General features: G+C 45.3%; 1 protein-coding gene and 1 long non-coding RNA gene across 12 annotated transcripts in view; one reads left to right on the plus strand and one right to left on the minus strand.

Annotated features, from left to right (window-relative positions):
- The window catches only part of AMOTL1 (angiomotin like 1), a 170,596-nt gene that overhangs the window by 23,717 nt on the left and 118,934 nt on the right, over positions 1-27,945 (minus strand). For all 10 annotated transcript variants that reach the window (XM_038568285.1, XM_038568280.1, XM_038568281.1 and 7 more), the window contains 3 exons: positions 25,324-25,615; positions 18,616-18,760; positions 17,354-17,443 (listed from right to left, as the gene is read on the minus strand). In XM_038568285.1, the coding sequence (XP_038424213.1) occupies positions 17,354-17,443; positions 18,616-18,760; positions 25,324-25,615 (527 nt within the window). The remainder of the gene's footprint in view (positions 1-17,353; positions 17,444-18,615; positions 18,761-25,323; positions 25,616-27,945) is intronic.
- LOC111091483 lies at positions 4,728-27,559 on the plus strand. Of its 2 annotated transcripts, XR_005375478.1 has the most exons (4): positions 4,734-5,521; positions 6,973-7,074; positions 24,163-25,099; positions 25,283-27,559. It is a non-coding gene; the product is annotated as an uncharacterized LOC111091483 (long non-coding RNA). The 2 variants fall into 2 exon arrangements; XR_005375477.1 differs by having other exon boundaries at positions 4,728-5,521; positions 24,163-27,559.

The raw sequence follows: 27,945 nt of genomic DNA on the forward strand, positions 1-27,945 counted from the left end.
AGTCTACATCTGGCAGGGATTAGTAATAACAGAGCATGCAGAGAGTGGAGGGTTGAATTACTGCTTTTGCTCCCTCTTGATAGTGGTGATGTGTGAGTTAAGGATTTACTCAAAAACCACTGTTAACTCTAGATACATTCCAGGCCACAGTTCCAGAGATGAAGGGTACATAAGGAATGACAGATATTCTCCATAACTCACTTCTGTACAACAGTTTCTTTCATGCTTCACATTAACCTTCTACCTACGATTTCACTTTATGCTCACAACCTCCCTTGCTTCTGTCTTCCGAGCCCCTGATGAAAGGGCAGGCAGGACTAACTAATACTAATATTCTCATTCATAGAAAAATAAACCAAGGTGTAGAGGTTCAGCTCTTTGCTGAGGCCAGACAGCAGAACGAGCTCCAATCCAGTCCTCCAAACCTGGGCTGGATTCTCGTCCCCTATGACCTGGCCCCCCACATTTTCTCCTAGTTCTGTTCAGGAAGGGTAAGGAATATTGCCTAAAGGAATTTAGGAGTATTGCTCTGGATTTAGGAAATGGCTCTCCTCTCATTCGATGACAGTGTTATTGATGGTGATCACAGTCCCTTTGCACATGGAGAGCCTAAGCTGCCCTGCATTCAGTAGCATCCAAACCACTTTCCTGTAGACTAACTCCCATCTTAGTTTAAGATGGTATGGCTAAGATGGTATGGTATGGCTAATGGTGTCACTGGATCAGTATTATTTATCGAAGACATTTTTCCTGTTAACAAAAGCAATACAGGGGCATCTGGGTGGCTCTATTGGTTAAGTGTCTGCCTTCAGCTCAGGGTCCTGGAATTGAGCCCCACGTCAGGCTCCCTGCTCAGCAAGGAGTTTGCTTCTCGCTCTCACTCTGCCTTTCCCCTCAGCTCCTGTGTTTTCTCTCTCAAATAAATAAGCAAAAAAAAAAAAAAAAGCAATACATTTTATTTTAAAAATAAATTAGAGGGGTACTAGGATAGCTCAGTCAGTTGGGCCTCTAACTTTTTTTAAATTTATTATTTATTTATCTGAAAGAGAGAGAGAGTGCTAGAGCAGGAGCAGGGGGTAGGCGGTAGAAGGAGAGGAAGAAGCAGACTCCCTGCTGAGCGGGGAGGGGAGCTAGACACAGGACTCAATCCCAGGACCCCGAGATCATGACCTGAGCTGAAGGCAGATGCTTAACCTACTGAGCCACCCAGGCCCCTCGAGCCTCTAACTCTTGATTTTGGCTCAGGTCATGCATGATCTCAGGGTCTTGGGATAGGGCCCTGCATTAGGCTCTGCACACAGCAAGGAGTCTGCTTTCCCTCCCCCTGCCTCTAAACTGCTCACTCTCTACCTCTAAATAAATAAATAAATAAATAAATAAATAAATAAATAAATAAATATTTAAAAATACATTAGAATATTTAGTCATGTTGTTCATAACACAGAAAAACCTGAATGACTCAATGTATAAGATTAAGGGATTGGTTAAATAAACAACTGTAAACTCTACAAGAGACTAGGTTGTATCCATTATTATTAAGTAATATTTGTGAAATGGAAAAAAACTTCATTATTGAAAAAAAAGTGGTTACATAAACCAGGCGCATACTATTCCACAGTTGTTGAAAACAAGGCATATGATTACAACAACAGCAATAAGAGTTAGAGGTTGGTTTCTATAGGCCCACACCACTCAAAGGCTTCAGACAGGTTGCTTGGATTTTTTGGCAACCCACATTAAAACACAGAGAACCACAGTCTGGAAGCTCCACTGCATGTGCTAGTGGTTTCATTCATTCATATTTCCTGGTGGGAGTCACCCATTAATTTAACAAAAAGTTATCAAACATTAAGGACCAGCCCTGTGGGCACTGAAGCAATGGAAAGAATGCTGTGCTTAAGGAGCAGGAAATGTGCCTTTGAATACAGGGCTGGAGAATTAAAAAAAGACACTATAAGCCTGCAAATATCTACTAACAAAGTCACAATTTTTGAGCCGGAAGGGATCATAGGAAATATCCCCCTCCACTTCCAGTCCTGCTGCTTTGATGAGTGAGAAAAGGAAAGCCCACGAGCAAAGGCACTTGTCCAGGTCCCCTTGCCAGCTGGCGCAGAGCCACGGCCAGAATCCAGGTCCCCGATGTCCCAGTACAACGCCCTTCCCCGTTGACGGTACTGCCCTTGCATTGTGAGGTCACGCCAACGGGATCCGAGTGCAAACGGAAAAGTGTCACATTGGCAGACTGAGTAGCCCTGTACAGCTCAGCAGTAGATGTACTGCCTAGAAACAATGGCCTGCCCTGGGAACAAAAGGAGGCCACCAAGATCCTGACCCTGAACACGAAATTTCTCCTGGCCTATCTGTGTGCCTCACTGCAATAACCAACTGCCCTTCCCTTGTTCTCCTTTTCAATAGCATTTGAAATGTTGCCTCTGAAACTTCTTTCCTAATCCGTGGAGAATGGCCATGTGAAAGGCCTTAACAAGTGGGTCAGTAGCAGCTCTCTGCCTCTGCACCCCACCATCCATAGCCCTAGTGACCCAGAGCATTTCACTGCACAAAGTCAATGGCATCCGAACACTAGCTGCATGGGTTTGGACAGCATCTCAATAGGCATGGTGCCCAGTGGCCTTGTCCGGACTCTGGAGGGCACCCAGGAGTTACTCAGCATGCTGGGGAATGAACCACTGGATTTCAGAGCTTCTGCGTGCTTATCAACCTAAGTGTAAAAGTTACTCTCTTTGCTAAGGGCAGCCAAGGACACATTAATTTTGACCAGAAGACAGTAAAATGATAGACCAAGCTCAAGACTAGAGGCCACAATCAGAGCTTCTTGAGTTTTGAAAATCGAATGGTCACAATTATTGCTGTGTCACGATGACAGCTATTTAGATTTCTGAATTAAATATCCCTCCCCCCAACATGCACACTCGCAAGCATGCACCCCCACACCCTGGATTCCAATATTTGTTATTTCCTTAATATCATACTGTGGCTAAAGCACGCACCCCAACATCAGAAAAAACTGGATTCAAATCTCAAGCTTACCACTTTCCAGCTATAGATCTTATGTATGGTTAACCTCTCTGAGACTCAGCAACCTCATCTAATCAAATCTCATCTAATCTCTCTACCACATGAGAAAGATAACATCTACATCACAGTGCTGTTTGATGACTCTGTTGTTGGAAATGAGACATATAAAGCATAAGGACCTCAATATCCTAGATATCTGTTTTGGTCATTATTGATTTCCTGAGCCTAGAACAGCACCTGGCTCAAAACTGTTGAATGAATGGATGACTCTCTACTGTGCATTGCCAGCTGTATAAAGATGGTAGTTCTTGTTAGCTACTAGGTATTTCCTGACAGCCTTTGTCATACAGCTGTCATACTCTACCACTGAAGCCACCACTCATCAGATGGCTGATGGACTGACCATGGACACCCCCAGCTCAATACTCTGCTCAGACTCCCCAAACCTCACAGGGACATGAGACAAAGACATGGGTATTGAACGAAGACTCCATGAACTCTGGACTGCTGTCCAGCCCTCTGAAATTCAGGGGTGGAAATATCTGTTATGAGTTTGGTGACCATGGACCTCAGGCTGTAGCAATATCACTTGGTATCACTCACACTAGCTCAGAACTTCCTGTTCCTGTTCCCTTCCTCCACGGATAGGGAGTAGAGCTCGCCATGGCAAAGTTTTAAAAACAACGTTTGTTACAGTAGTTAGAGTAACAAAACCTGCTTATGTTTGTTGAACGAGTATTGCATTCCAAGAATGATGACTTTATTCCTTTTAACTATTCCATTTCTTCTCAGTTTACTGGGGGAGGCTGGCACTGCTATTATTGCCACTTTCCTGCTGAGGAAAGTGACCCTTGGGTTAAGTCACCTGTGCACAGAAGTGGGAGTGCTCAATCAATGGCAGAGTCAAACGTGTCTCTGTGTCTCTCTAGCTCACATTCAAGAGCACGGGGCTGTATGCCTCCCCCACACGAGCAGGCAGAGGGCAGAATTGCAAAATAAGAGAAGCAGAAAGTGCACGAGAGCTCATTGATGCTCGTTACTGCAGGGATTTAAGTATGTCATTGGCCATATCATGTTTCTCCAAACCCAGCGATCACATGAGTATCCATTTACAACTATGAATTCATTAGGCCTCTAGTACATGGAGGCATCAGAGAGTGTTGAGAAAAGCATGGTTCTAGAAGCAAACTGCCTGCTTCACATTTAGCTCCACCATGGACAGTTCTGTGACTCTGAAGCAAATGAACGTCTTCCTGGAATCTTCGGCTTCCTTGCCTTTACAGGGAGGATCACAACAGTATCTACTTGACAGATGCAAATGGTTATTAAGGACCCAGGTAACGTCGACTATGATAATCCTGTGGTTATCGTTGGTGTTTCTAAAAGTCTGATCAATTCTGGAGCTGCAAGATGATGAGTCGGTCGTGGTGTTCTACTCTTAGGCAGGAAGAGAACAAGGACACAGGCGAAGGCAATGGGACAAGCTTCTCTAATACACTCACACAGGTGCCATGAGAGCTCAGAGAGGACATCTAATTCAAGCTACCATGTGAGGGAGGAGAGGCCATCAAGGCAGTGAGCCTGTGGATGGGGGAGTGGGGGGCCTGTGACCCTGGAGACACAGGTCGGAGGTATGTCAGAGCCATTCTAGATTAAAGGCCATCTCTTAGGAGATGCCAAGGGAAGAGTCCCATGGGCAAAACCACTGCGTAAGAAGGTCCCTTCAGCTTATTATTAGCTAAGCCCCTTGGGATATCTCAAGAAAGACCAGCCTCACACTGAATTTTTGGTTGGGCTCCAATGTATATACTGAGAATTCCTAGAACAGGCAAGTTGACACAAGAGAACTCTTGCCCAGAATGGTCTGTTTACTCAGTGGATATGAATTACCCTGAAATGCGTGGAGCAGGGGGTTGTTTAGCCAATGGCTCTGGTCCCATTTACACAGAGGATGTCTGCTCCTATACTGTTTATTCTGGAAACCACAGCAGTGGCACAGCTTCGTAGCCAGGCCGACCTGGTTTGATTCTGGCACTTTCGCACAGTGGTTTCACCTTGGACACATGAGATGTGCCGGACTCCATCTCCTCAGATGGAACTAGTGAGATGTCCTCTGCATGACTGATGTGAGCTTTAGAGCAGCTCACTGTGAAATACCTACTGTGGCGCTTGGCACGTACCAGACATTCTATAAAAAACAGCAAGAGCAGACATATTACTGGGGGCTTACGATGCCTTGGACACCATGTCTTGAGCTTTACAACAGAATTTTATTCTGCCAAGCTTGACTGCTGGCTGAACCATGGCATGGTGGGCCCTAGCAACCTCTGTTGAGGAATTCCAAGGATGGAATCCATGGCAGGGGCGGGGTGTGTGGGGGTGTGGTTTCATAGCACCGTGTGCTGCCCTGCTCATTTTTAATTCAGCACTCCAACTTACGGCTGCAGTTGGTGAGCAAACAAAGCTGTGACCTGGCTCTTCCTAAGTAGGTATCAATTTCTAGGCCTTTCCTGATATAACAGGTTTTTGAGGAGTTTTTCCCTGAGCCCAATGTAACTGGGGGGCTGGGAGAGTCCAGCTACTGCCAACTTTACCAAGGGTCCTGGGATCGAGTCTCACATCGGGCTCCCCGTGAGGAGCCTGTTTCTCCCTCTGCCTGTGTCTCTGCCTCTCTCTCTCTCTGTCTCTCATGAATAAATAAAATCTTTTTAAAAAATTAGAATTTACTTTCAATTTAAAAGGAAAAGAGAGTGTCCCTTTTACATAGTACTATGGCAACACAATGACTCTAAAATACTAATTAGTGTTCAAGGCCCACCCTGAAGGTTACTCGCTGCCTGAGGCTTTTCTGATTGCTTCCATAAAGCAGATCTCTCCTACAAAGGAGAGCCCAGACATTTTGTCGAGGGGGCGCCAGGTGGAGGGAGTTGTCCAACGAGTCCTTACCATCTTCTGCCTTGTATTTCACGGACAGTGGCCCACGCCTACCTGTCTGACTCTTCCTACTGAGCGTACTTCACACTACCTTTGTAGGATGGTAAGAATCTAAGACAACAGGAGTATTTCACGGGTCAGAAGCTGTGGCAGGTTATTGAGGAAGAAGATGTTACTGACACATATCAAATTCTAACTCAGTCTTTAAAATAAAAGTTTAAAATGCTAGTTTTCAGGTCCTTATCACCAGAAAGCGACAAAACCTAACCAGAAAATTTTCTATTCATTTAATGAACAAAAATAATACATTTTGGTCTTAATATCTATTTTTGTTATACAACAGAATATATAGGTTGTTATATAAAACATACAACTTATATTTTATATAAGTTATCTGTTGCTCTTTAATGTCCAGGCCTCAAAGGGAATTTGTAGCACCAAAAGCAAGCTACCTTAGCTATGATGTGGTAGAAATATTTGAATACCAGTAGTTCTCTTCAATTTAATTTTCTATAAATACGTTCTCTTGAATACAACATAATCTCTTAAAACACAATTTTCTCTGATTTGGTCTTCATGTTGCATTTTAGTGCTGGAAACTGTACTTACGTGATTCAGGTATAATTGATGGGTGTGGGGTTTTTTGGAACCTACTCAAATTTATGACCTATGCAGCTTACTAACTTGCTTGACTGAGTAGACATCCATGCATTCACTCAGCTTCCAAAGGTATGGTTCAGTCTTCAACTTTTATTATTGTTTTTACTTGAAATAAAAATGTACTGCTACTTCCCTGTCACTGCTGACAGCAAAATAACGAATTAGGCAATGAATAGCACCACATAAATATAGGAGGTACGGGGCACTTGGTTTCGACTGTACACATATTTGTGAATCAATTATAAACCAAGCTTTCTATAACCATCAGAGAACAGAAGCCTATTTTTTGTTTTTATTTTTTCTTAATATATAAAGATGAACCACAGACACTTCTACTTCCAGGCACCAGGAAGAAAGGCCTACCAGATAGTGTGGCTCCCTGTGTAGAAAACCACCATAAGACCTGGACATGATACAGGGGGCAGTGATGTGAAGACCCGGAGAGTGAGTAAGCAGACACAGGGACAGAGGCAAGGAAAAGGCCCCAGAATCCACCTGTGCTTTACCTTGATTGTGGTGGTTGCTACGTTTCCTCATACTGCATACGTGAAGTGTATAAATTTTATTATGTATATAGGTACACAGTATATACTTCTATCTGTTTTGATTAAGACATTCATTAAGGCATTATTAGAATATATATACATAGTGGGGCACCTGGGTGGCTCAGCTGATTAAGCAGCTGCTCAGGCAGGTCATGATCTCAGGTCCCAGGATTAAGCCCTGAGTCAGGCTCCCTGCTTCTCCCTCTCCCTCTGCCTGCCCTCCCCCCTGCTTGTGCTCTCTTCTCAATCGGTCAAATAAATAAAATCTTTAAGGAGGAAAAAAAGAATATGTATGTATAGAAAGCTATGATTTTCAAATGGGTCCTTTGGATGGCAGATAAGGTTTAACACCAGCGCCTGGCCCAAGGAGACATTTATGCCGGGGAAGCTGTTTTACCCTGGGCAACAAGTGGTTCCTTCTAGGGCTGATCGAGGACAAAGAAATGTGTTGTCTGCAGCTATATTTTCTGCCTCCTTCGACTTCGGCAACACCTCTCATTGTCATTTTTGTAACTTGCTTTGAACTGATCCTTTTCTTTCTCTTCTTTCTACCAAACCACAGTCTTTGTAAGCAAAAAGAAAATTAGTAACAGATGCAAGCTTATTTTTAATGGTCTAAGACCAAATTTTCTGGACTTAAAACAAACACTTTGTCCCCTCAAAGTTCTCTGATTCCATGAAGATCCAGCTGTATGCTCTCACTACAATTTGTGAACCAAAAATAGTTTCATAAACGAATTGTAAAGGAACTGCACCACAGAATTACTCATTGTACTCTGCTTATTTTTTATTTTTCATCATCTCAAGAACAAAAAGTTTAATTTCATAGATATTTTGAGAGAACTTTTTTTTTAAGACTCTAAGCTCTATTCTGGTCTCAACAATTTTTTGTTTTTGTATTTGAAGAGAGATACTGGATTATCCAACAAAGCCTTCTGTTATAATTGGCCAGGGTTCAAAGATAGATGTGTAGAAGTCAGAAGCACAGAATGTTAATTCCAGTAGTTAGAACTCACTTGAGAAGACCCAAAGACATTATTATTATTATTATCATTATTATTATTACTTTTATTAAGTCACAGTGCTGGGCTTAGTAATTTGCAACCAAATAACACTTCTGGCAAGGGATTATTTACATCCTCCTACTATCCCAGATTCTTCTTGAGATAAAAATGTGAAATCTTTGGGCACCTGGGTAGTAGCTCAGTGGTTGAGCGTCTGCCTTCAGCTCAGGTCATGATTCCGGGGTCCTGGGATCGAGTCCCGCATCAGGCTCCCCACAGGGAGCCTGCTTCTCCCTCTGCCTGTGTCTCTGCCTCTCTCTGTGTGTCTCTCATGAATAAATAAAATCTTTTTTAAAAATGTGAAATCTTTCATCACCTCTAGAGTCAAAAGAGATTACCTTTAGAGAGAGGAAGAAAAAAAATAAGGAAGTTTCAATTCTCATCATGGTTTAGCCATTAAACACCTATGGGGCCTTGGGGAAACTACTGGATCATTCTTGCTGCAGTTTCTTCATTAGTTAAACATGCAGGCTACACTAAACGAGTTCTAAAATCACTGGGAGTCCACCACTGCCACGGCTGACATTACAACCTCTTTGTGCCTCCTGATACACAAGAAGGGCTTCCCCACACCTGCTCAATACAAGTTTGGGCTCCACACTCAGAACGACCTGTATTCAAAACCTGTCTACTCCACTCATCACCTTGTATGGCCATGGACTGGCCACTCAGCCTTCCTGGGCCTCAGGTCCTTGTCTGTAAAATACCTGTAATACTGAACTCACAGGTTGAAGGACTAAAAGACATCATGTACCTACAGAGACTAGCAGAGTGCCTGGCGTATACAAAGAGTGTTCAATTAATGTTGGCAGCTGTTACTGTTCTTTGATGACCACAGCCAGGCTGGCCTGAACCATGACCTGAAGAACAGATACAAGGGAGCAAATCACAGCTACACTTAAGGATAAACTTTTAACCATCAGCTCAACAGCCTCTGACAACATTGTCGTTCACAGTGGCAATCAGATGGCTTTTTTAAAAAGGCTTTATTTATTCATGAGAGACAGAGAGGCAAAGACAGGCACAGGGAGAAGCAGGCTCCATGCAGGGAACCTGATGCAGGACTTGATCCCAGGACCCCAGGATCACAACCTGAGCCAACAGCAGACACTCAACCACTGAGCCACCCAGGTGCCCCTCAGATGGCTGTTTAATGAGCTCTGGTTCAGAGCATACATGCACTGCTGGTGACCATATTTGTGACCTTCAAGGTCCTCTCCATAATCTGCAGCCTTCATCTCACAGAAGGCTGCTTATGACAGGAGTTTCTGGTACTAAGAAACTCCTGGTACTGGTACTAAGACCTCAGTATTCCAGCGGTTGTTTCCCCACCATCACCCACAGGCTGATCCTGCCCAGCTGTATACCCATCATTAGCAAATTCTGGATCCTCACTGGTAGCTAAACCCAGTGACTGCATTCCTACATGTCTCCGTTTATCTAAAATGATGATCATCATGCTCACCAGATTAGGGATCAAGTAAAATATGACTCCCAGGAAAGACATTGACAGTTATATCTTGGTTTACAAATTTGGGCAATTCATAGAGCGAGATCTAGGAACTACTTCAGGAGGTCTTTCTTTTCCGCCCTCCTTTTACTGAGGTTCCTGTTTTTTCTCTCCTTCCTTGACTAGTACCTGGCACAGAGGTCAGCACATCATGGCCTCCAGACCAAATCCCACAGCCTGATTCTTGATTCTGTAAATCAAGTTTCCCTAGAACTCAGCCATGCTCACCTGCTTATAGAGCATCTAGAGCAGCTTCCAGGCCACAGGGACAGACTGGAGTAGGTATGGCCCCCAAGCCTAAAATTATTCACCATCTGTGGCCTAGAACACGGCTAGCTCAGAGTGGACAGCCAATATCTTTGGTTAAATATCATCGTTATTTTATTGACTACCCAACAAATATTTATTTAATGACTCTAAGGGCCAAGCGCTGTACCAGGTTCTGGAAGTACAAAGATCTAAGACTGCAACGGTGAAGAGAGATGGGGCCCCAACCCTCATGCTGCGTATGGTTTAGGAAGGAAAGACAGAACATGACCATCCAAACAGTTATTTATGTACAACTGTGATGAGCATTAACAAGGGGGAGAGTACCAGGAGTAGGAGGAGGATATAAAAGACTTCACTTTATTCTCAGGAAGACTTCCCTGGCAATTGCCATTTGATGTGAGCTGAGACCTAGAATCCTGGATTTCTTGGTTCTGAACAGTCAGGGAAAATGAGAGTTTCCTGACTTTACATGAAATACAAATAGACTTTAGCATGTTTTTCATTTTGGGCTTACTCCATCCATCCATCCATCCATCCATCCATCCATCCATCCAGGAATTAGTTAAAGAAATGTGGACCCTAATAAAGTCAAAGGCATTTGATTTTTCAATCCCCTAAGAGGAATGCCAAGCAACAAAAAGTTTAAGACCAACAATATGACAATCATAACTCATGTTCAGTTGTTAGAAACCACTGTCAACGCACAATCAAGAGACAGTTCTTCAATCAGCTCTGGTTCTTGAAGCACAGAAAATCAGCCTAAATTTAATAATGTTAATTTTCACACTTGGGGAGATTTGATTGAACATAAACAGATGCCCTGCAGCCTGAGTGTGCATCTGATTGTTGGGGGTTTGAAGTTTCTCAGCGCTGCCTGTCAAGGTTGATCAAGTGGTTTCAGCATGCACCTGCTCTGCTTTCCAAATTCAGCAAGGCTCGGTGAGCCATGCAGGCATTCTTCAGGAACATGGCCCATTTCCCCACCCCAAAAACTGTCAGGCCGTGGCAGAGAAGGTGGGTGCTGAGGTAGATGGAGGGAGGATGCAAGGAGGTAGGAAGCAGCCTTACAGAATAAATGCATTTTATAAAGTCTTTGCCTTTCCAGCACTGCTTATCCCTCAGAGCCCTGTTGGTTGAATCAGGTTTATTCTATTTCTTTAGAAAAAAATGGAGGTATAGGGACATGAAGGAACTGTCTTCAAGTCACTGAGTATATTAGTGAGAGACTAGGATTTAGAAGATGTAGCAACTGATCCGAAATTATTTGCTTAAGCCTATGCCTAACAAAACCTTGATATTTAGGACTGCACAGTCCTATTAAACATAGGGGTTGTCTATAAAGAAAGTCAGTTAATTTAGGGCAAGAAAATTTTCTCTACTTAAATGATACTGCCTTGGCAGGCTTCATGGTCCCTTCCCTTTGCCTAGGCTCTCATCTGGGGTGTCTGGAATGGTGTACGGATTGGTCAATGTGAGCACCTGGCCGGTTGCTATGAAAATCTTCATATACCACAACCAACTTGCATCCTCAATACAACCACAGTGGAGTCAAAGAGAAGGAGTCAAGGAAACCAAAGTCAACTGTATTAATACCAACTTTCAGGAAAAATACTATTAAAAAATACTATTAAATTCTGTCCTTACTAGTAAAAGGTTTCCCTTACCAGGATAGCTTCCTATATATACCAAAAAAGGAAGCTTCCTATATACCAAAAAAGGAAGGAGGGAGAGTTGAAGCCAAAAAGGGAATCTGGGCAATTTTTTAAAGGATTTTATTTATTTAGTTGAGAGACAGCACATGCGCATGCAGGAGCAGGGAGAGGGGCAGAGGGAGAGGAGGTAAAGGAAGAGAATCTCAAGCAGATTACACACTGAGCATGGAGCCTAACACAGGGCTGAACCTCAAAACCCCGAGATTACGACCTGGGCCAAAACCAAGAGTCTGATGCCCAACTGACTGAGTCTCCCTGGTGCCCCCTGAGCATTTGTAAGTGTCTTCTATTCTGACAGTTCTTTTACTAATTTGCCTCATGTCTTCAAGTAACTGAAGATAACCCAGTTATCTCTAAATATGACTGGGAGATATTGAGCTAAAGAGTATATTTTGATACTGATGATGTAGAAAGAGAATTTCCAGCCTTATTGTTATGAGGGTTTTTCCACTTTCATTCACTCCCTTAATACACATTTATTGAGTGGCAGGTGCATGGAAAGATTCAAGGGCTTTCAGTGAGGGTTGGGGATGGGTACTGTGGATACTGGTAAAGAATGTCTACAGTTCTCCCATCTAGAGGAGGGCATCTGTGCAAATAAATCCCACCCATATGGAATGCAGATGGAACAAGCACTGCAGTGGGCTCTGCTCCAAGTTGGGAGAAGCTATAAGCACCAGCAGGCCCAGAGGAGGGAAAAACCAAGCATCCATACGTGACAACATCTAACCTGTCCTTCCTAATGAAGCCTGATGGAAACCTACAACGGGATGTAATGAAACCCAGTGAGGATTCAGAACAATCTCCTGATGCTCCATGTGGGTCAATGGAACCAATGTTTATGTCACTGTAACTTCTGTCTTGTGTTTCACACAAGCCCTTCTGGGAATCACCAACACTAGATGGGAGTTCTTCCAGGAAATTACATTAGTCTCTTTTATATTCTACAAGGGACAGAAAATCAGTGCCTCAAACAGGATTCAAGAGAAAGATGATGATTACAAGATGCACGGAACATGGCAAATCACTGTCATTCTTAAAATAAGTTGGTCACAGACAGTTTTTGGTGTTAATTTCCAACTCTGTGAGAATTACAGGAGAAATCATATCCATATGGTTCTGACTTATTCACCCATTATTCAAAAACTTAGACAAATAACGGAATGTCCAAAACATCTTTTTTTTTTTTTTGTAAGAGAGGAACACATTTATTTATTTATTTATTTATTTATTTATTTATTTATTTTTTTATTTATGATAGTCACACAGAGAGAGAGAGAGAGAGTCAGAGACACAGGCAGAGGGAGAAGCAGGCTCCATGCACCGGGAGCCCGACGTGGGATTCGATCCCGGGTCTCCAGGATCGCGCCCTGGGCCAAAGGCAGGCGCTAAACCGCTGCGCCACCCAGGGATCCCTAGAGAGGAACACATTTAACAGCTAGAATCTAACTTACATAGACTAAGGTTTAACCAAATATGATGAGCCTATGAGGCCTCAAGAACCCCAAAGAGATGGAGACAAGTTCTTGCACATTGTGGAACATGGCTGATTGGGTTTTTTAAAAGATTTTATTTATATTTTCATGAGAGACACAGAAAGAGAGGCAGAGACATAGGCAGAGGGAAAAGCAGGCTCCCTGCAGGGAGCCTGATGCAGAACTCGATCCCAGGACCCCAGGATCAGGACGAGCCAAAAGCAGACACTAAACCACTGAGCCACCCAGGTGCCCCAAACATGGCTGGTTTTATCCTGGAATCACACACATATGCCACAGCTAATCAGCTCCCACTCAACTCGAGAACGTGATAAGATAATCTCTACCAGTCTAGTTTCCCTGTATCTAATATTTTATTTTTGGCTTTTTGGCCGAAGGGCATGGGAATTCTGCAGAGTTATCAGTTTTCAGAAAGAAACTGAGAAGACAGAGCTAAGAATGACGACAGACATTCCCAGGACACTGCCTTTGGTGGCCAATGGCCCACCTCTGCTTTGTGTGTGTGTGTGTGTGTGCGTGTGCATGTGAGAATGTGCACAAGCGCATAGGTGCAAAACAAACAAATGGGAAAACCAGGGATTTCAGCAAGGTAAAAGATGTTAAAGGACAAAGAAGCCCCAGTTTCACACAGACAGACAAAATAAGGATTGTCTAGATGTCCTGTTTTTCAGGAGCAGTTCAGTTACAAAAATATTCAGAAAAATAAACACACAAATCCAGAAAACAAATAAAACTGAATTCCTCCAAAGCGAGTGATGCAACACCATGAGGTGATAGAGAAAAACAACTCCTCACAGTCATCAAACTCCTAAAGACTTCATTCAGTGCGATTATTAATACAGACAAATTTCATGACCAAAGGGGGTCAGAATAATCATCCGGTTTAGTGTTCATTTCAACCTGTAGAGCTAAGTAGTAAGCACACCAGCAATCTACAAAGGTCTTTGTTGGGCTCCAACTTAAGAGCCTTGAGTGTCTTCAAAGGCAAACTAATCTGGGCAACAGGGATATTTAGTGATGGGCCCTTCATTATCTGAGAGAGCTTTACAAAAGCCCTACTGGCCAACTGTACTACAAGATTTCCTTGGGTCTTCTTGGCCCTGGACTCCTAGATTCAACATGAACGCCTAACAAGAAGTCCAAATGAGCCAGTCTCTACTTTCTCCTTCCCTCTAATTTTTCCATTGGCCAACGTGTTTGTTCTGGCCTTCACAACTTAGCCTTAGCTCCTTGGCTTGTGTTATCCAGAGGAGTTACCACTGTTTGGTCAGCAGTCTTTATTTCTCTTACCCAAGGGCTAGAATCTCAAAAGATTCACTTGAAAAGGATGGTTCCTTTTGAGTGCACAATGTTTATAACTATTATTACTAAGCACTTAAAAAGTCTTTTAATAATAGAGTTTCTAAAAGGATACAGAAATGGGACACATTAATGACGAAGAGAGATGGTAATTCCAGCCTACCCTTCTGTCACACCAAAACCTGACAGAGGACACTGCCCATCACCAGCCTTCTAGGTATGTCTGCATCTACTGTTATACCTGTTCACTTAGCTACAGGCTAGAGCGAGAGATGACTCAACATACCCAAACCTTTACTTGTTAGCTAACCCCAACCTGCTTCTCTTCCTGTTTTTTGGTAAAGGGTGATCATCTATCCAGTTGCTCAGTCACACCCCTTTCTCTGGCTCTCTCACTGCCATTATTCAACTGGTCACTGAGTCCTGCTAATTTTGTCACTTACTTCTCTGTCCCCTACTTGCCATCACTACTTCTGTCTTAGGTGAGGACCCTCTACTCCTCTTGTCTAGATACCAAAATATCTGTTAACCTGTCTCCTTACCTCTAAGTAGTCCCTCGTAAGTTTCTCTTCTACTGTGCCTCCCAAATTAGCTTCAAAAATATACACCTTGTGGACAGTGAAATCATAAACACATTTGAAGAAAACATAGGTGAGTATTTTTACAATCCTGGAGAATGATAAGCATTTCTAAGCAGGATATAAAGCCTAGGAGGCATAAATATGGTTACTTAAAAATATCTCCTATAACATAAAGAACATTATAATCAAAGATTAAAAAGAAAACTGAAGAAAATACCTGCAACATATACAATAGAGAACATGTTAATTTCTTTCATATAAAAAGAGTTCTTACAATTCACTAAGAAAAAAATCCTATCTGCAAATTAGAAATAACATCTCAAGTCCATCTCTTGCCACACCAGGAAAGGAAGAGCTATGCAAATAATTACAAAGTTGTGATGAAGGCACAACTATCCTGTAAAGACTAGGTATTGAAAAGTTTGTTAGATATCACTGGTAGCAAACCTGCTTCATATACCCTGCCTAGATTCAACTATATTACACATTGACACTGAGATACCTTTAAAAGGTTGAAAAATGCCTCTGGACTCTCTTGTTTATGCCTTTGGAACAGTGAAGCATGTTTGCACAGAACAAATCATTCCCTGTAAAACTGGAAGGCCCTCTTTGCCTTCATTATTGATGTTTTGGCTTTCTGCCAGAGGTTAAAGTTTTCAGGAACATTTCTCAACTCACACAACACCAAATCTTAATATTCCATTAGCAGAGTCTGGGCTAGGAGGCTACAGCCAATGCCCCTCAGATGAAACTAACTGGCTTTTCCATTTTGACCTGAACTAAATGACAAAATAATATCCCTTGACAAGAAGGTAGAGTACCAGCAGGACACTTCCTCTACCCAGGCACATGGTCATCGAAAAGCCATATTTTAAAATCCTAAATGCAAAGAGTACAGATGACTCTTCTTTTGAATGAAAGCTCAGATGAGATGGTAGATCGACTGCACCCACAAGAAGAGAAAAACTCTGTTAGGAAAGCTAACAATTCAAGACACTGATACAGCTGTTTATGTAAATCTGAACATAGGCCAAGTCATCTACTGTAAGACACTCAAGGAGTCTGCAGCAAAATCCCTTGAAGTATCAGTGTCCATTTGCCAAAACAGAATTTAAAACACGAAACTGAGACCAATAACTAGAGGGCTACCATGAATAAATTTGGGGGAACCAAAGGAGCTCAAACCCAACCAAACAGTATTGGAAATTAGAAAATTTAACTGATTATTTCCCAGCCTTGAAAACATATGGCTGTACTCAGGAGCCAAGCGTCAGAATACCACCATTGTACGAGGCATGGCCAGTGTCTGAACACATGACTTTCTGTGGTGGGAACCAACTATCTTTAGTTTGTGAGCTCTTGATCTACAATGTTGCTAAGAATGCTGATATGGGGGCACCTAGGTGGCTCAGTGGTTGAGCCTCTGCCTTTGGCTCGGGTTGTGATCCCAGGGTCCTGGGATCGAGTCCCACATCGGACTCCCCACGAGGAGCCTGCTTCTCCCTCTGCCTGTGTCTCTGCCTTTCTCTCTGTGTCTCTCATGAATAAATAAATAAACCTTTAAAAAAAAAAAAAAGAATGCTGATACAGAAATAACTTCAATTTTCTAAATAGCTTCAAAAAAAAGAAAAGAGTAGGATTTTTACATTTATGATTATAATGGGTTTGCAGAGATTCAATCTCTGATCAATGGCTTCTCAAAACCTATTTGTTTCTATCATGTGCCTCTGGTTCGATGAATAAAATATTCTCCCAATATATCTAGAGGTCCAGGGTGCCAATGATCATTTTATTCTGGACTGCAGTGGGCTCAGTGACTTTTGGAAACAAGCACCACACATGGAGATGCATGATAAGACTCTCGGTACCTTGATGCTGCTAGGGGCAGCCAGTCCGGAACTGCTCAATCTGAAGAGCACAAAACATGCCAGGAGGACCAGATCCCAACATGGGCCTCCTTCCCTCTCTCTAAGTGGTGAGTGCCAGGAAAGACTATGATGTTGCTATTTCCTGGAGGATGTTAGAGAGGAACCATAGGTCAGAAGGACAGAATAAACGTTGCTGAAATAATAGAAATCAGCCTTGGCTTTGTGTCTGGCAGACCTAGGCCCCCTCCAACAGCTTCTATGCTACATGAACCAACAAGGAGCAAACAGCCTACTTAAAAACCTACTTAAAATTAACACGACTCTTTCCTCAGGCCCTCATTTTTTAAGAATACCAATTTGGAGAATGTGGAGACTCACTCTGGGAAGCGTAAAGCCCCTCTGTGGCTCTGTCTTCATGCCCATCGTATTCTCTGCTAGACAGCTGCCTATTGGCAGTCTCCAGGCGATCTGTGAACAGAAAAGAAATGGTCATGAAGAAATGCATATGGATTTAAGTCACCATCCCAACCAGAAATGACATAGGTGCCAAGAGCTGAGTATGCAGATGCTAAGGCAGGAATCCCAAACTGAATCACTCATGGGGAGAGAAAAGAGTTTCCAAAATACCCAGAGAAAAGTCTTCAGATGCACATTCTGTCCCTTCATGCAGTCTAATGTCAGCAGCAAGAGGCAGCTGAGCACAGGATCTGACAACTGCATCTCTGCCTGGAAGGCCAGCAAAACTGTTTGGAAGTCCTTGAAAAGGGGCTATATCTCCTTGGCCTCAAACCCAGTCCTAGTCTATCCCCAACCACCAGTCCTACGTCTAGCCAGTAGTGGGGAAGCAAAAAAATAGAAATAACAATTATGTAAAAACCAAAATTTTTTTAAAAAGGCAAAATGGACCCAATGGATGAAGATTCTATCTACTGAGTTCTATCTTTGCTCAAACCACTTGGTTTGAGACAAGGCAACCAAAAAGTGCCTGGGCTCGCTGGAAGACAAGTAAAATGTTATGGGTTAATCATTCTGTGTGTTGGAGACTGCCAAGATCCTACAGCAGGTAGCTTCCACCTTTCAAGGAATTTATACATGTCTACTCTTTTCACAACTGGGGAATTTTTTTTTTCCCTCCAAGAGGGATACTGTCTAGCTCTATCTTCTATGCTACATCCAGCAAGTATTGAGTGGTGGCTTTCAAAGTGCTACCAAATGACTCAGCCTGGTGTGGGAAGGGTTGGGCATCCAACATTGGTGTTTTCACACAATCTCCCTTGCAAAGTTATGGCTAAGTACTTTTATTTTGTTATTTTTTAAGATTTTGAAGTTATGTTTTTATTTTTATTTTACTGAGGAAATCTGAAGCAGATCATTAGGTATTTTTAAAGCAGAGAAGGAGCTGCACACGTATACTCCCTCACCTTCAGGAACTCGTGCACAGAAGTTGCCACCTCTTGGGCCTAGGGCAGCAACCCACAACCCGCAACCCACAAAGGAGAAAAGAACAATCTTGTTCTTTGAGCGCCCCTGCCCCAGGTGGCTGGACTTCCCAGGACTACTGGACACACTGTGAACCCGAAGCCAGGCTACAGCTACACGGGAGTCTGGGGTGGGGAGCATGCAGATGGGGCCGGACGTGCCTCGGAGGTCTCTGTTGAAATCATGAAGCCTCCGGATCTCGCCTTCCAGTTTGTTTCTCATCGCCTTGTCCAGTGATTCTCGCTTGGTAGTGGACTTGACCAGGCTCTCATAGGCTTCTGAAATTCTCTGAAGTTCTTTTTCAAACTGAAAGAAAGAAGTGACGTGAAAGTGAGATTCCTGGCATGCTCCCGTATTGCATTTGTTAGCCTGCCTCTCTGATACTCCGAGTGTGAAGGCCATGTTGCATGTCTACACATCACAGAGTCGATTCTACAACCCTTCTGCCCGCTAAGGGCCACATCAGGATCCTGTAAACAGCAGGTTCTCAAGTTTGGCTGGACCACCTGATGCTACCAGTAGAAGTCTCTCAGTACAAGGACCAGGGAGGGGTGAATTTAAACCTAACTTCAACCTCCTGTATTTTGTATGGCAATTTATAACTAGTATTATTCTTCTCACTTTAGGAAAGGGGAAAATGTTAATGTACAGAACAATGAAAAGACCACAAGCAGAACCCGCATTTCCAGACTCCAAGTGCACTGCTCTTCCAGGGACCTCCCCCCTACCCCCCAAGGAATGTAAAACCCACACGAGAAGAGGCATCAGTACACAGCATTTTTAGCCCTTTGTCTATGAACTTATCTACATAAGGACTAAAGACTTGTATCTAATTACATACAAACGCATCACAGAAAACCTCTTTATATGAACGAATTGAAAGATATGGAGTGAAAATCGTTCTTTTTTCATTTTTCACTAAGTCAAGAGATGTATGCCTTTAATCTCTGGCAGATTTAAATCTACAACAAGTAGCTGTAATTGTTCTAGCAGGAGTCTCCTATAGTAGTGCATTTTTTGAAGTAGACATCAACTCTCATTTTACTCTTGCATCGCATAAATGTAGGAGAGGAGCATGGAACCTCCATGCGCTGCTGCTCTGAGTTGGACCAGAGGGCAGGTGGGGAGGGCTGAAGCACTAACACCCCTCACTGGACACCGAGACCTGCACTGTGTTTTCACTTGGTCCACAGGAGAGCCATGCCACCAGGAGCCAGGCTCCCTCACTGCCTGTACCTCAAACTGCTCAGATCAGAAAGTCCCTGCTGAGATCCCTAGAAATAATACACATCCTGATACAGCAGGTATCTACAGCACGTCTTCTATGTGCCTGGGTGCCAATGATACAGAAACAAGTAAGATCATTTCTGGTCTTGGGGAGCTCACGGTCTAGCACTGGCCTCTACCCAGGCACACGTGCTTCTCCAAGCAACATGGTCAGGGCTGTGGCAGTTCTGTATGCTCTCACAGCCTCGAGATAAAGTCACTTTGCAGGGGTAAGAAGAGGTTTCTCTAAAAAAAAGATTTCAGGGGATGCCTGGGTGGCTCAGTGATTAAGCATCTGCCTTTGGTTCAGGTCATGATCCCAAGGTCCTGGGATGGAGTCCTGTATCAGGCTTTCTGCAGGGAGCCTGCTTCTCCCTCTGCCTATGTCTCTGCCTCTCTCATGAATAAAAAAAAAAAGAGAGATAGATTTCAGAGAAAATGTCACTTAAAATAAGCCTTGAAGGATGAACAGGACTTTGCCAAGCAGGAAAGGCCAAAGAGTGCCATTGCCAGAAGAAAGGGCAGGAGCCACGGCACAAGGCCATGAAAGAAAGTGTGTGTCTCTGATGTTAGAGGTAGTCCAGGGACAAGAGCGGGACATTAGGAAGCACCTCGGCCCAAAGGAAGGACTTCAGGGGCATGGGAGGTAGATTATGGAGGGTGGAGGGTTATAAGCAGCTGGGCAGCAGGACCCTGTCTAAGGTTTTAAAGAGATACCACTGAAGGAAGAGGTTGTGCATGGGGGTAGGAGAGGAAGCCAGAGGAAATGAGCCCAGGTGAGAAGCTCACATGAATAGCTCGATGACAGGCGACAAGGGCAGGAACCAGCACAACTGAAAGAACAAACTGTAAAGATGCTGATGAGTCAACAGACCTTCGAGAGTGCTCGGGATGGTAAAGGAGAAGGATGAACAAACACACACACAAGCATTTGGCGCTTAGAAGACTAAGTGATGAGACAGCCCAAACAGGTGACAAGAAGCTTTCACAGAGCCAGGAAACCAGGCTGGGTTCGGAGGCACCCTGTCTGAGGTGCCTGCAGAGCCGCTGGCAAGCATTTCTGGGGAGCAGGGTTCCACCAGAAGTGGGAGAGGGGTTGTGTCACTGTGTTGCTGTGTCCAGATGACAGCTGAAGTTAGAAAGCGGAGACCACTTAGGGAGATGAGCAAAAGATGAGAGAGAGCCCAGGATGGAGCAAGTGGGGGGAGGTGTTGGGGAGGGAATGGGGGGATGGAGGGCGGGGGTGGAATATCCACACTGCTCAGCAGGTGCAACAGAGGAGCCAATGAGCGAGATGGAAAGCCGGCAGTGCCATAAACTTAAGGAGAGAGGATGGGGTCAGTGCCCCAGAGGTTACAATGGAACCAGGAAGACACATCTGGGAAGAGGCCAGTGAGGAGGCTGGATATCATGGGGACTTCCACAGAGTGGCCACCAACTACCATGGGATCTTCCCAAAGGTCTCCTCATACCAGAGCTGGTTCTTTCATGGGACCCCTCCTTTCAACAGGCCTTTCTGTTTCTTCCAAAGATACCATGAATTATTGGTAACGGGGCAGCAGAGAGAACAACATGTCCTGACTCCTGTTCATAGCCCTTCCCACAAATTATGTTCCTTCCTTTTAATTTTTGTTTTCCAAAGAGATAGCTCCAAAATGTACCACCATTTCTATGTTAATTTCACCTAAAAATGATGGCCGTTGTTTTCAGACAGATGGGCATGTCTCAGGGATGGACAGTTCTCTTCGGGGGCCAAAGGGTGTCACCTTGTGCTAGGGAAGCCAGCACAGACCCTGAGGCATCCCCCAGGAGGCTGATGCTCCTGCTTCCCATCCAGGACAACCAGGAAGCCTTCCCTCAACTCCACAGGACACAGGAACTTTTCTGGAGTTGATTTCGTTCACCTGCCCGGAATTCTGTTGTGCATGTGACTGTCACATCTCCCATCTGTCAACCCCTTGAGTGTAGAAACATCCCTCAGGGCCTACAACGGTGCCCTGTCCCTGACAAACACAGATCAATGAATGAATCTTCAAACGTAGGACTCTTAAAGACAGACTCAGGCACTAATAAACTACACCCGATTGTGCATTCGCTCCCTTCCGCAAAGAATTTCCCTTTGCACACTAAGGAAATTGTAGGAGCCCTACAGTGGCATGGTTTACTCTTCCAAAACTCAGGACCCGGGATATGCTTGTAGCTGCCCAGTAAGGCCAAGGGTCTCAGTTCAGAACAAGGTACTTCCTGTGGGAAGTGCCAGCTGTCATGATGGAGACATTACTCCCCTTTGGTGTGGTTAGGGAGGACAGAGCTATGGCCAAGGTAGGAAGTTCAAGGGGGTGCAGATTTTGATTCAGCAAAGGGGAGACTTTCCTAACTATGTTTTCTGGAAGTATGCCCAGTAGGGAGCTTCTCTCCTCTGGGCATTCAAGAAAAAGATGAATGATCTCCCTTCAAGGACATGAAGCGAGGATCCCTAAGGGGTGGGAAACTGGCAGAGAATTTTAAGAATGTTCAGTCTAAAGCTCTATGATTTGATTGTACACTCCTTCAGAACAGGAACCATATATCTTCACGTCCGGAACATGTGAACCCCCCCTGATGTTCGTTAGAGATGAGGGGAAGGCTGGATAGGCTGGCTTTTATATAACCCACCCACCCTCAAGCCTCCCAGGCCAGTTCAGAGTCCCAGTACAACCCAGTGAAGACAGCCCTGGGTTTGCCTCCACGGCACCCACCTACCTTCCAACCGATGTCAGGAGGCTTTCAGGCCAAGTGGCATAGGCCACGGAATCCCACAGGGAAGCACTCCCTTGTTCCAGAAACAGAACTAGGAGCAGAGTGGGAAGCCTGGAGAAAACCTGAGCCATTCCAAGTTCTAGATACTGATATCTTCCCTGGGCCCCTTCAAGCGCACAGCCCAGAGACCTGCAGGACAAAGACCGGCCACAGATGGCCCCATCAGAGCCACCACTGCTGCACTGACCACAGACCAGGGTCTTGACGCAAGCAAGCCCAGGGAACCATCAATACTGGCTCCATCCCTTCAAATGCCCATGTGTGCCTTGATGACTTCTGAGACCGACCCTCCCAACAGCCCACCGTCTGGTCCCACTAATTAGGTTTAGCTATTAATTAGGTTTCAGGGAAACTGGGAGGAAAGAGGAGCAAATAAGTGACCAAAAGGAAAACCTACAAATAGCTTCTCTTTCTGGGGGTCCTCAGCCGTCATTCCAACACCAACAGCGATAATCACCACCTTGCACCTCTCTGGAAACAGGGTCTTCCTCTCTAGGCCGCGCTCTGGCATGCTCACACTCTCAGTTTAGTCATGCCTTCCTGCTCTGTTCCTGGCTAGGGCCTGTCATAAAAATTCATCTATTTCTGGTTTTGCCCTTACAACGAATCTCCACGAAGGCTCCCAACACCGTGAGGATCTGAGACTGGATGTTATTGCTGGCACTCGGTGGCCACATCCTCTGGCACTGTACGTGTCTCCACCTGAAGCAGGGTCATCCTCACTGAGAAGTGAGGTCATCATCTCATCCGATGGTCCCCGCCCCAGACTTGCTGACAGATGAGCCAAGCCGTGCATCCCATGTGCCGGGAAGACCTGGGGCAAGGCCCACCTCAGGGACAAGCCACAAAATGTTAAGTCACAGACTCCATGCAGCCCTTGGGTCTCTTGCTCCTAAGTTGTTAACAAACAGCCAGGGAACTACTGATTAATACAGCAGTCTCCAGCAAAACCTGGGTGTTCAAACTAACAAGTCCAGTTTGATATATGACTGGTTAATGATGTGATGATTATAGAACCATTTATAATATTCAAGGGACAGAAGGAGTTTTGAGTTCCAGAAGGGAAATAACTTTTGATTTTTTCCTCTTTCAATCATCAAAATCCTTTTGGCCACAATGTTTAAGAATTATCCCCTGTGCAGGGAAGCTGAGTCCCTGGGAGATTTGATTTTGTTTTTCAAAACAGACATGTGCACTGAAATCAAGAGGGAGACGTTTTAACAGATCAGTGAAAAGTACATGTTAATAAAGAAGTCAAGAAAGAAAAACAAGACCTCCCAATTTCTGCATCTTCCACGTAACTATTCAAAGACAGCCAGGGAAAGACCCAGAACCAAACTGCGCTCAGGTGGGTAAGACAGGTCTGCCACAGGGCTTTGTTAGGGAGAAGAAAGGTCTACTTATTTCCCAGGAGGGACTGGGAAAGTTCCCTCTCAAAGTTCCCAAAGTTCAGATGGCGCCTAGAAGGAAGCTGCCCCGGGAGGTATACGAGGCAGGCTTGGGCCTGAGCAGTGACTTACAGCCAAGGCCACGAGACAGTGTGCTGGTTTCCCAGCTGCTGGGGTACGACTAGGGTGGGAGTGAGGCCACAAACTTTGGGCAGCCCATTTGTTTCTGGCTTTCATTTCTTTTTTTCCCTCCAGGGAAGGCATCCAGAACTCTCTAAGCCAAGTCTGGTCTTGACTCCAGAGAGCTGCAGACCTTTTCGGTGGAAGCTCTGCACGAACGTGCTGGGGCAGATTCTGTCTGTGAACATTTGTACCATCAAACCCACTGCTTCCAGCCATGCAGTGCCAGGAAATCAGAGGCCCTGACCACTCCAAAATGCTGACCAGCAAAAAGACCACACCTTAACCTAAGAGGTGAACAGTCCACTGGCCAGCTAGCCGGGAGCATTAACTGTCACTTGGGACCAAATGGCAATGCTCCTGTAGTCAGGCAGCGTTTCTATTCCTACCTTTTCTCTTTATAAAAGCCCCTGATTGTCTAGGACAGAGCCAGGTACTTAGACTCTTATAAGACCACTCCTACCACACAGGCCTCCTGGCTTCCAGAAAGGAAACTCTAGTGCCCTGTGGCTCTGCTGCCCCAAAATACCCTATATTGCCTTTGCCCCCTTCACTCTTCTGTTCTCCCAGAGGAATTTCAGAGGCTGACGCTTTTCATCATGAAATCACTGCCTACGCCAGTTCACCTTGCTGGAGGCTTTCCTACATGGCTCTCAGCATAAAGCTCTACGAACGAAGGCCGCCACACACCCTGGTGTCCCCATGACACCGACATGGGCTGGAATTGCATGGCATCTCCCCACCTGACAAATGCCAAACAGAAGGATGGATGGTGGGCAATAATTGGGACCATGCTGCTTCCTGCAGAGACCAGCTAATGAAACCAACACAGCAATCATTGAGGTTCCTGGATGTCAAAACAAACCTGTCTCTCCCAACTCACTCCTCTGTGTTCCCTTCAGCGCCCCCTCTTCCAACCGTCCACCTGGGGAAATACTACTTACCTGTGGGTCTCAGACCCAAGGCCACACCCCTACCATACCTCCTGCAAGCGCCTAACATTCTACTGCAGGTAGGAGCTTGGGTGACATGCCCACTTTGGGACTATAAGTTCTTCTAAGGCAGGCCCTGTATCCTATTTCTTTATCTCCCTAAAGCTCTGCACAGTGCCTGGCATCAAAAGGGGCTGCTGCTGGTCACTGCGTCAGTGCATCCACCACCCCATAAACAGGTAAAAAAATTCTGTCCCCTCCAGAGAACCATCTCCCTCTCCTGCCTCCTACGAAGGTCACATACCTTGTGGAGCTTGTCAGCATTGTCGTAGTAACCCTGAAGTTCCTGGTGAAGCACCCGGTTTTCCTCAGTGAGGATCTCCACCATCTGCTGGGCTCGCTCCACGATGGCAAAGGCATCAGGACCAAGCTGCTGGCTGGGTGAGGCGGCCGGTGGAGGCTGCGGAGCAGCCAGGGTCATGGGAAGCGGCAGTGGCAAGGACACGGAGTGCAGTGGCCCGCTGACAGGGGGGTTCTGGGAAGACATCGGGCTGTGCTGCTGTACTGTCGACGGGAACGGGAGCTGGCAGGGACGGCTGCAAGGGAAGCGGAGACTGGGCATGAGACCCCGGGAAAGCAGTGGGAGGAGAAAGTCCCAATGAGACATGGACTAGCGACAGGCCCCTGCTTCCACGGGTCATCAGTGCCCTGTACTGGCAGGTTCGGCCCCTCACCCACAGACAGATAACGTGATCGCCCTCTGGATCAGCACCGTTTTGGTGGCCAGGCCCTGCTCTCACGAAGCTCATGTTCTTGGGGACAGAAACAGGCAAGTCATCATGCAAAGCCAGGTCATTGCAGAGTAATGGGACAGGAGGGACTGAGTGGCTAGTTCATACTGAGAGGTCGGGGAAGAGACGCAGGTGCCTGAGCTGAAGTCTGAATGGCAGACTGGATAGAATTAGTGGCTGGGGAAAGGGGGCCAAGGGGAGGAAGATAGCATTCCAGGTAGGGGAATTAGCAGGTGTATGGGGCCTAAATCAGGACTTAGCCAAGCACCAAGCACGAGAGAGAAAGAGAGAGAGTGAGTGAGAGAGAGAGCCGATATGAAGCAGCGTCAGCAAAAGTGGTACAAGGGAAGACCAGGGCAATGGGCGAGGGCCTTTGTAAGCCAAGGTCAACCCTGTGCTTAGGGTGCAGCCTATGGCCTGTGGGGGAGGTGGCCAATGAGTGGTGTGGGGATGGGACGCACAGTGGCTAGAATGGACGAAGGGCGCCCCGCAGGGAGGCCAAGGTGTGGCCTAGGGGAGAACCCAGGGAGTCTCACGGGGCAGTAGCAGGAGGGAAAGCAGGGAGGATTTCCGGATACATCTGGATATATCACGGACAGGGAGAGAGGTGAGGAAAATTTAAAAATCACTCCTAGATTTGGGACTTTACACCAATGGACGGACGAGGGTTACCTTCCAATGAAATGGACAAGTCTTAGGGAAGAGACAAGTCTTTTGTTTTGATTTGCCGGGCTGAGAGGTCTGGGGCTCTTAGCCATATTATAAAGAAGGTTCAAAGCCCAGGCACTAGCTCCTCAATCTGAAACCATGAGCTGCCATCTCTGGCTCTGTCCCAGTTGTCCCCTCATCGCTATTCTGTTACCTGTTCCATAAGAATCGTCGTATTTTCTCTCGCCTAAGCCAAGGGCTCCCACCACCACCTCTGCAGGTGGAAGCAGCAATGATGATCTAGGTGGCTAGTTCTTCAACTTCAGCTGCCTGTCTTCTGCAGACTCAGGAAAATTCATTTTTTAGTGACCTCCCTGACCTTTTAGGTCTCTCAGTCTGGGAACTGGACTGTGAAGAATTATCAGCATCCCTAAACTACCCACGTTCTGCATCACAGGGTGGAGTCCTCTGGAGATCCAGCTCCTGCTTCCAATTCTTGACACTAATGTCTCCTCTCGTGATTCGTGGCCAGCTGTAGCCAAAGCTCTCAGAGTCCCCCCACCCCACTTTCCCCAAGAGGCTGACCTGGCCTTCTATTTTCCTTCTAAATAGATTTGCAGGAATGTTTTTGGATGCTGTCAGCCTCTATATTGCTCATTTTGTAAGCATCTCTTGTAGCCAGGATTCCTCCTGGCAGCTAAATGTTGCATCGCACTCTAGAAGAAAATTTGGCGAGGGTCACTTTAGCCCTCCCTAAGTGGATATGCAGACATTCATAAAGATGACCTCAGAAGAAATCCAGCAGATCCTAACAACATGACCTACCAAAGGCCTTGCTTTGGTAACAAAGACCAGAGCTCTCAACCTCACTCAGAAGGTATTTCCCAACTAGATTTCCTTAAGCCTCCAATCAGGAAGCCCCTTCCATTTCCTGTTGGATCTAAGTTCCCCAAGGCAAGGTGGAGAACCACGGAGCTCAATTTGATCCTTGAATCCTTAAGTGACCTCCATCTTCCAGGCATTTTCAGATTTCAGGAAAGAATGCTGTCAGTGGGGAGATGTGAACCACCCCTCCTCCTTCCCGCTCTGTACTATATATAACTGTCCATCTATCTCTTTAGAAATAAAATGTTTCTGCATTTTGATAAATTTGTGCCCCTTCTGTGCTGACAGGTGTATGTGAATATGTGTTGTCCTGTGTGTATGACGTCCAACTCCATGGCAAGGGTGAAATGCTCCTGAGTGTTATTCATAAGGCCCAGTTTTCATTCCAGATTACAAGAACTCTTATCAAGTATGGATTTCCCCAAACCCCAAATCTGTTATTGAAGAAGTGTACCCCTACAGGCTGGCTAAATCCTACGGTGTATTTTTCATGGAAAGAGGTTGCCTTGGCAAGAAGCCAAACACGACATGTTACACGGCCTTGATTCAAAGGCAGATGCCTGTTCCCAGCTTCAAGTACTCCCTTCACACTTTGTCCAAGG

The sequence above is a fragment of the Canis lupus genome, chromosome 21, assembly GCF_011100685.1.
Source record: "Canis lupus familiaris isolate Mischka breed German Shepherd chromosome 21, alternate assembly UU_Cfam_GSD_1.0, whole genome shotgun sequence".
In the NCBI taxonomy this organism is placed as follows: domain Eukaryota; kingdom Metazoa; phylum Chordata; class Mammalia; order Carnivora; family Canidae; genus Canis; species Canis lupus.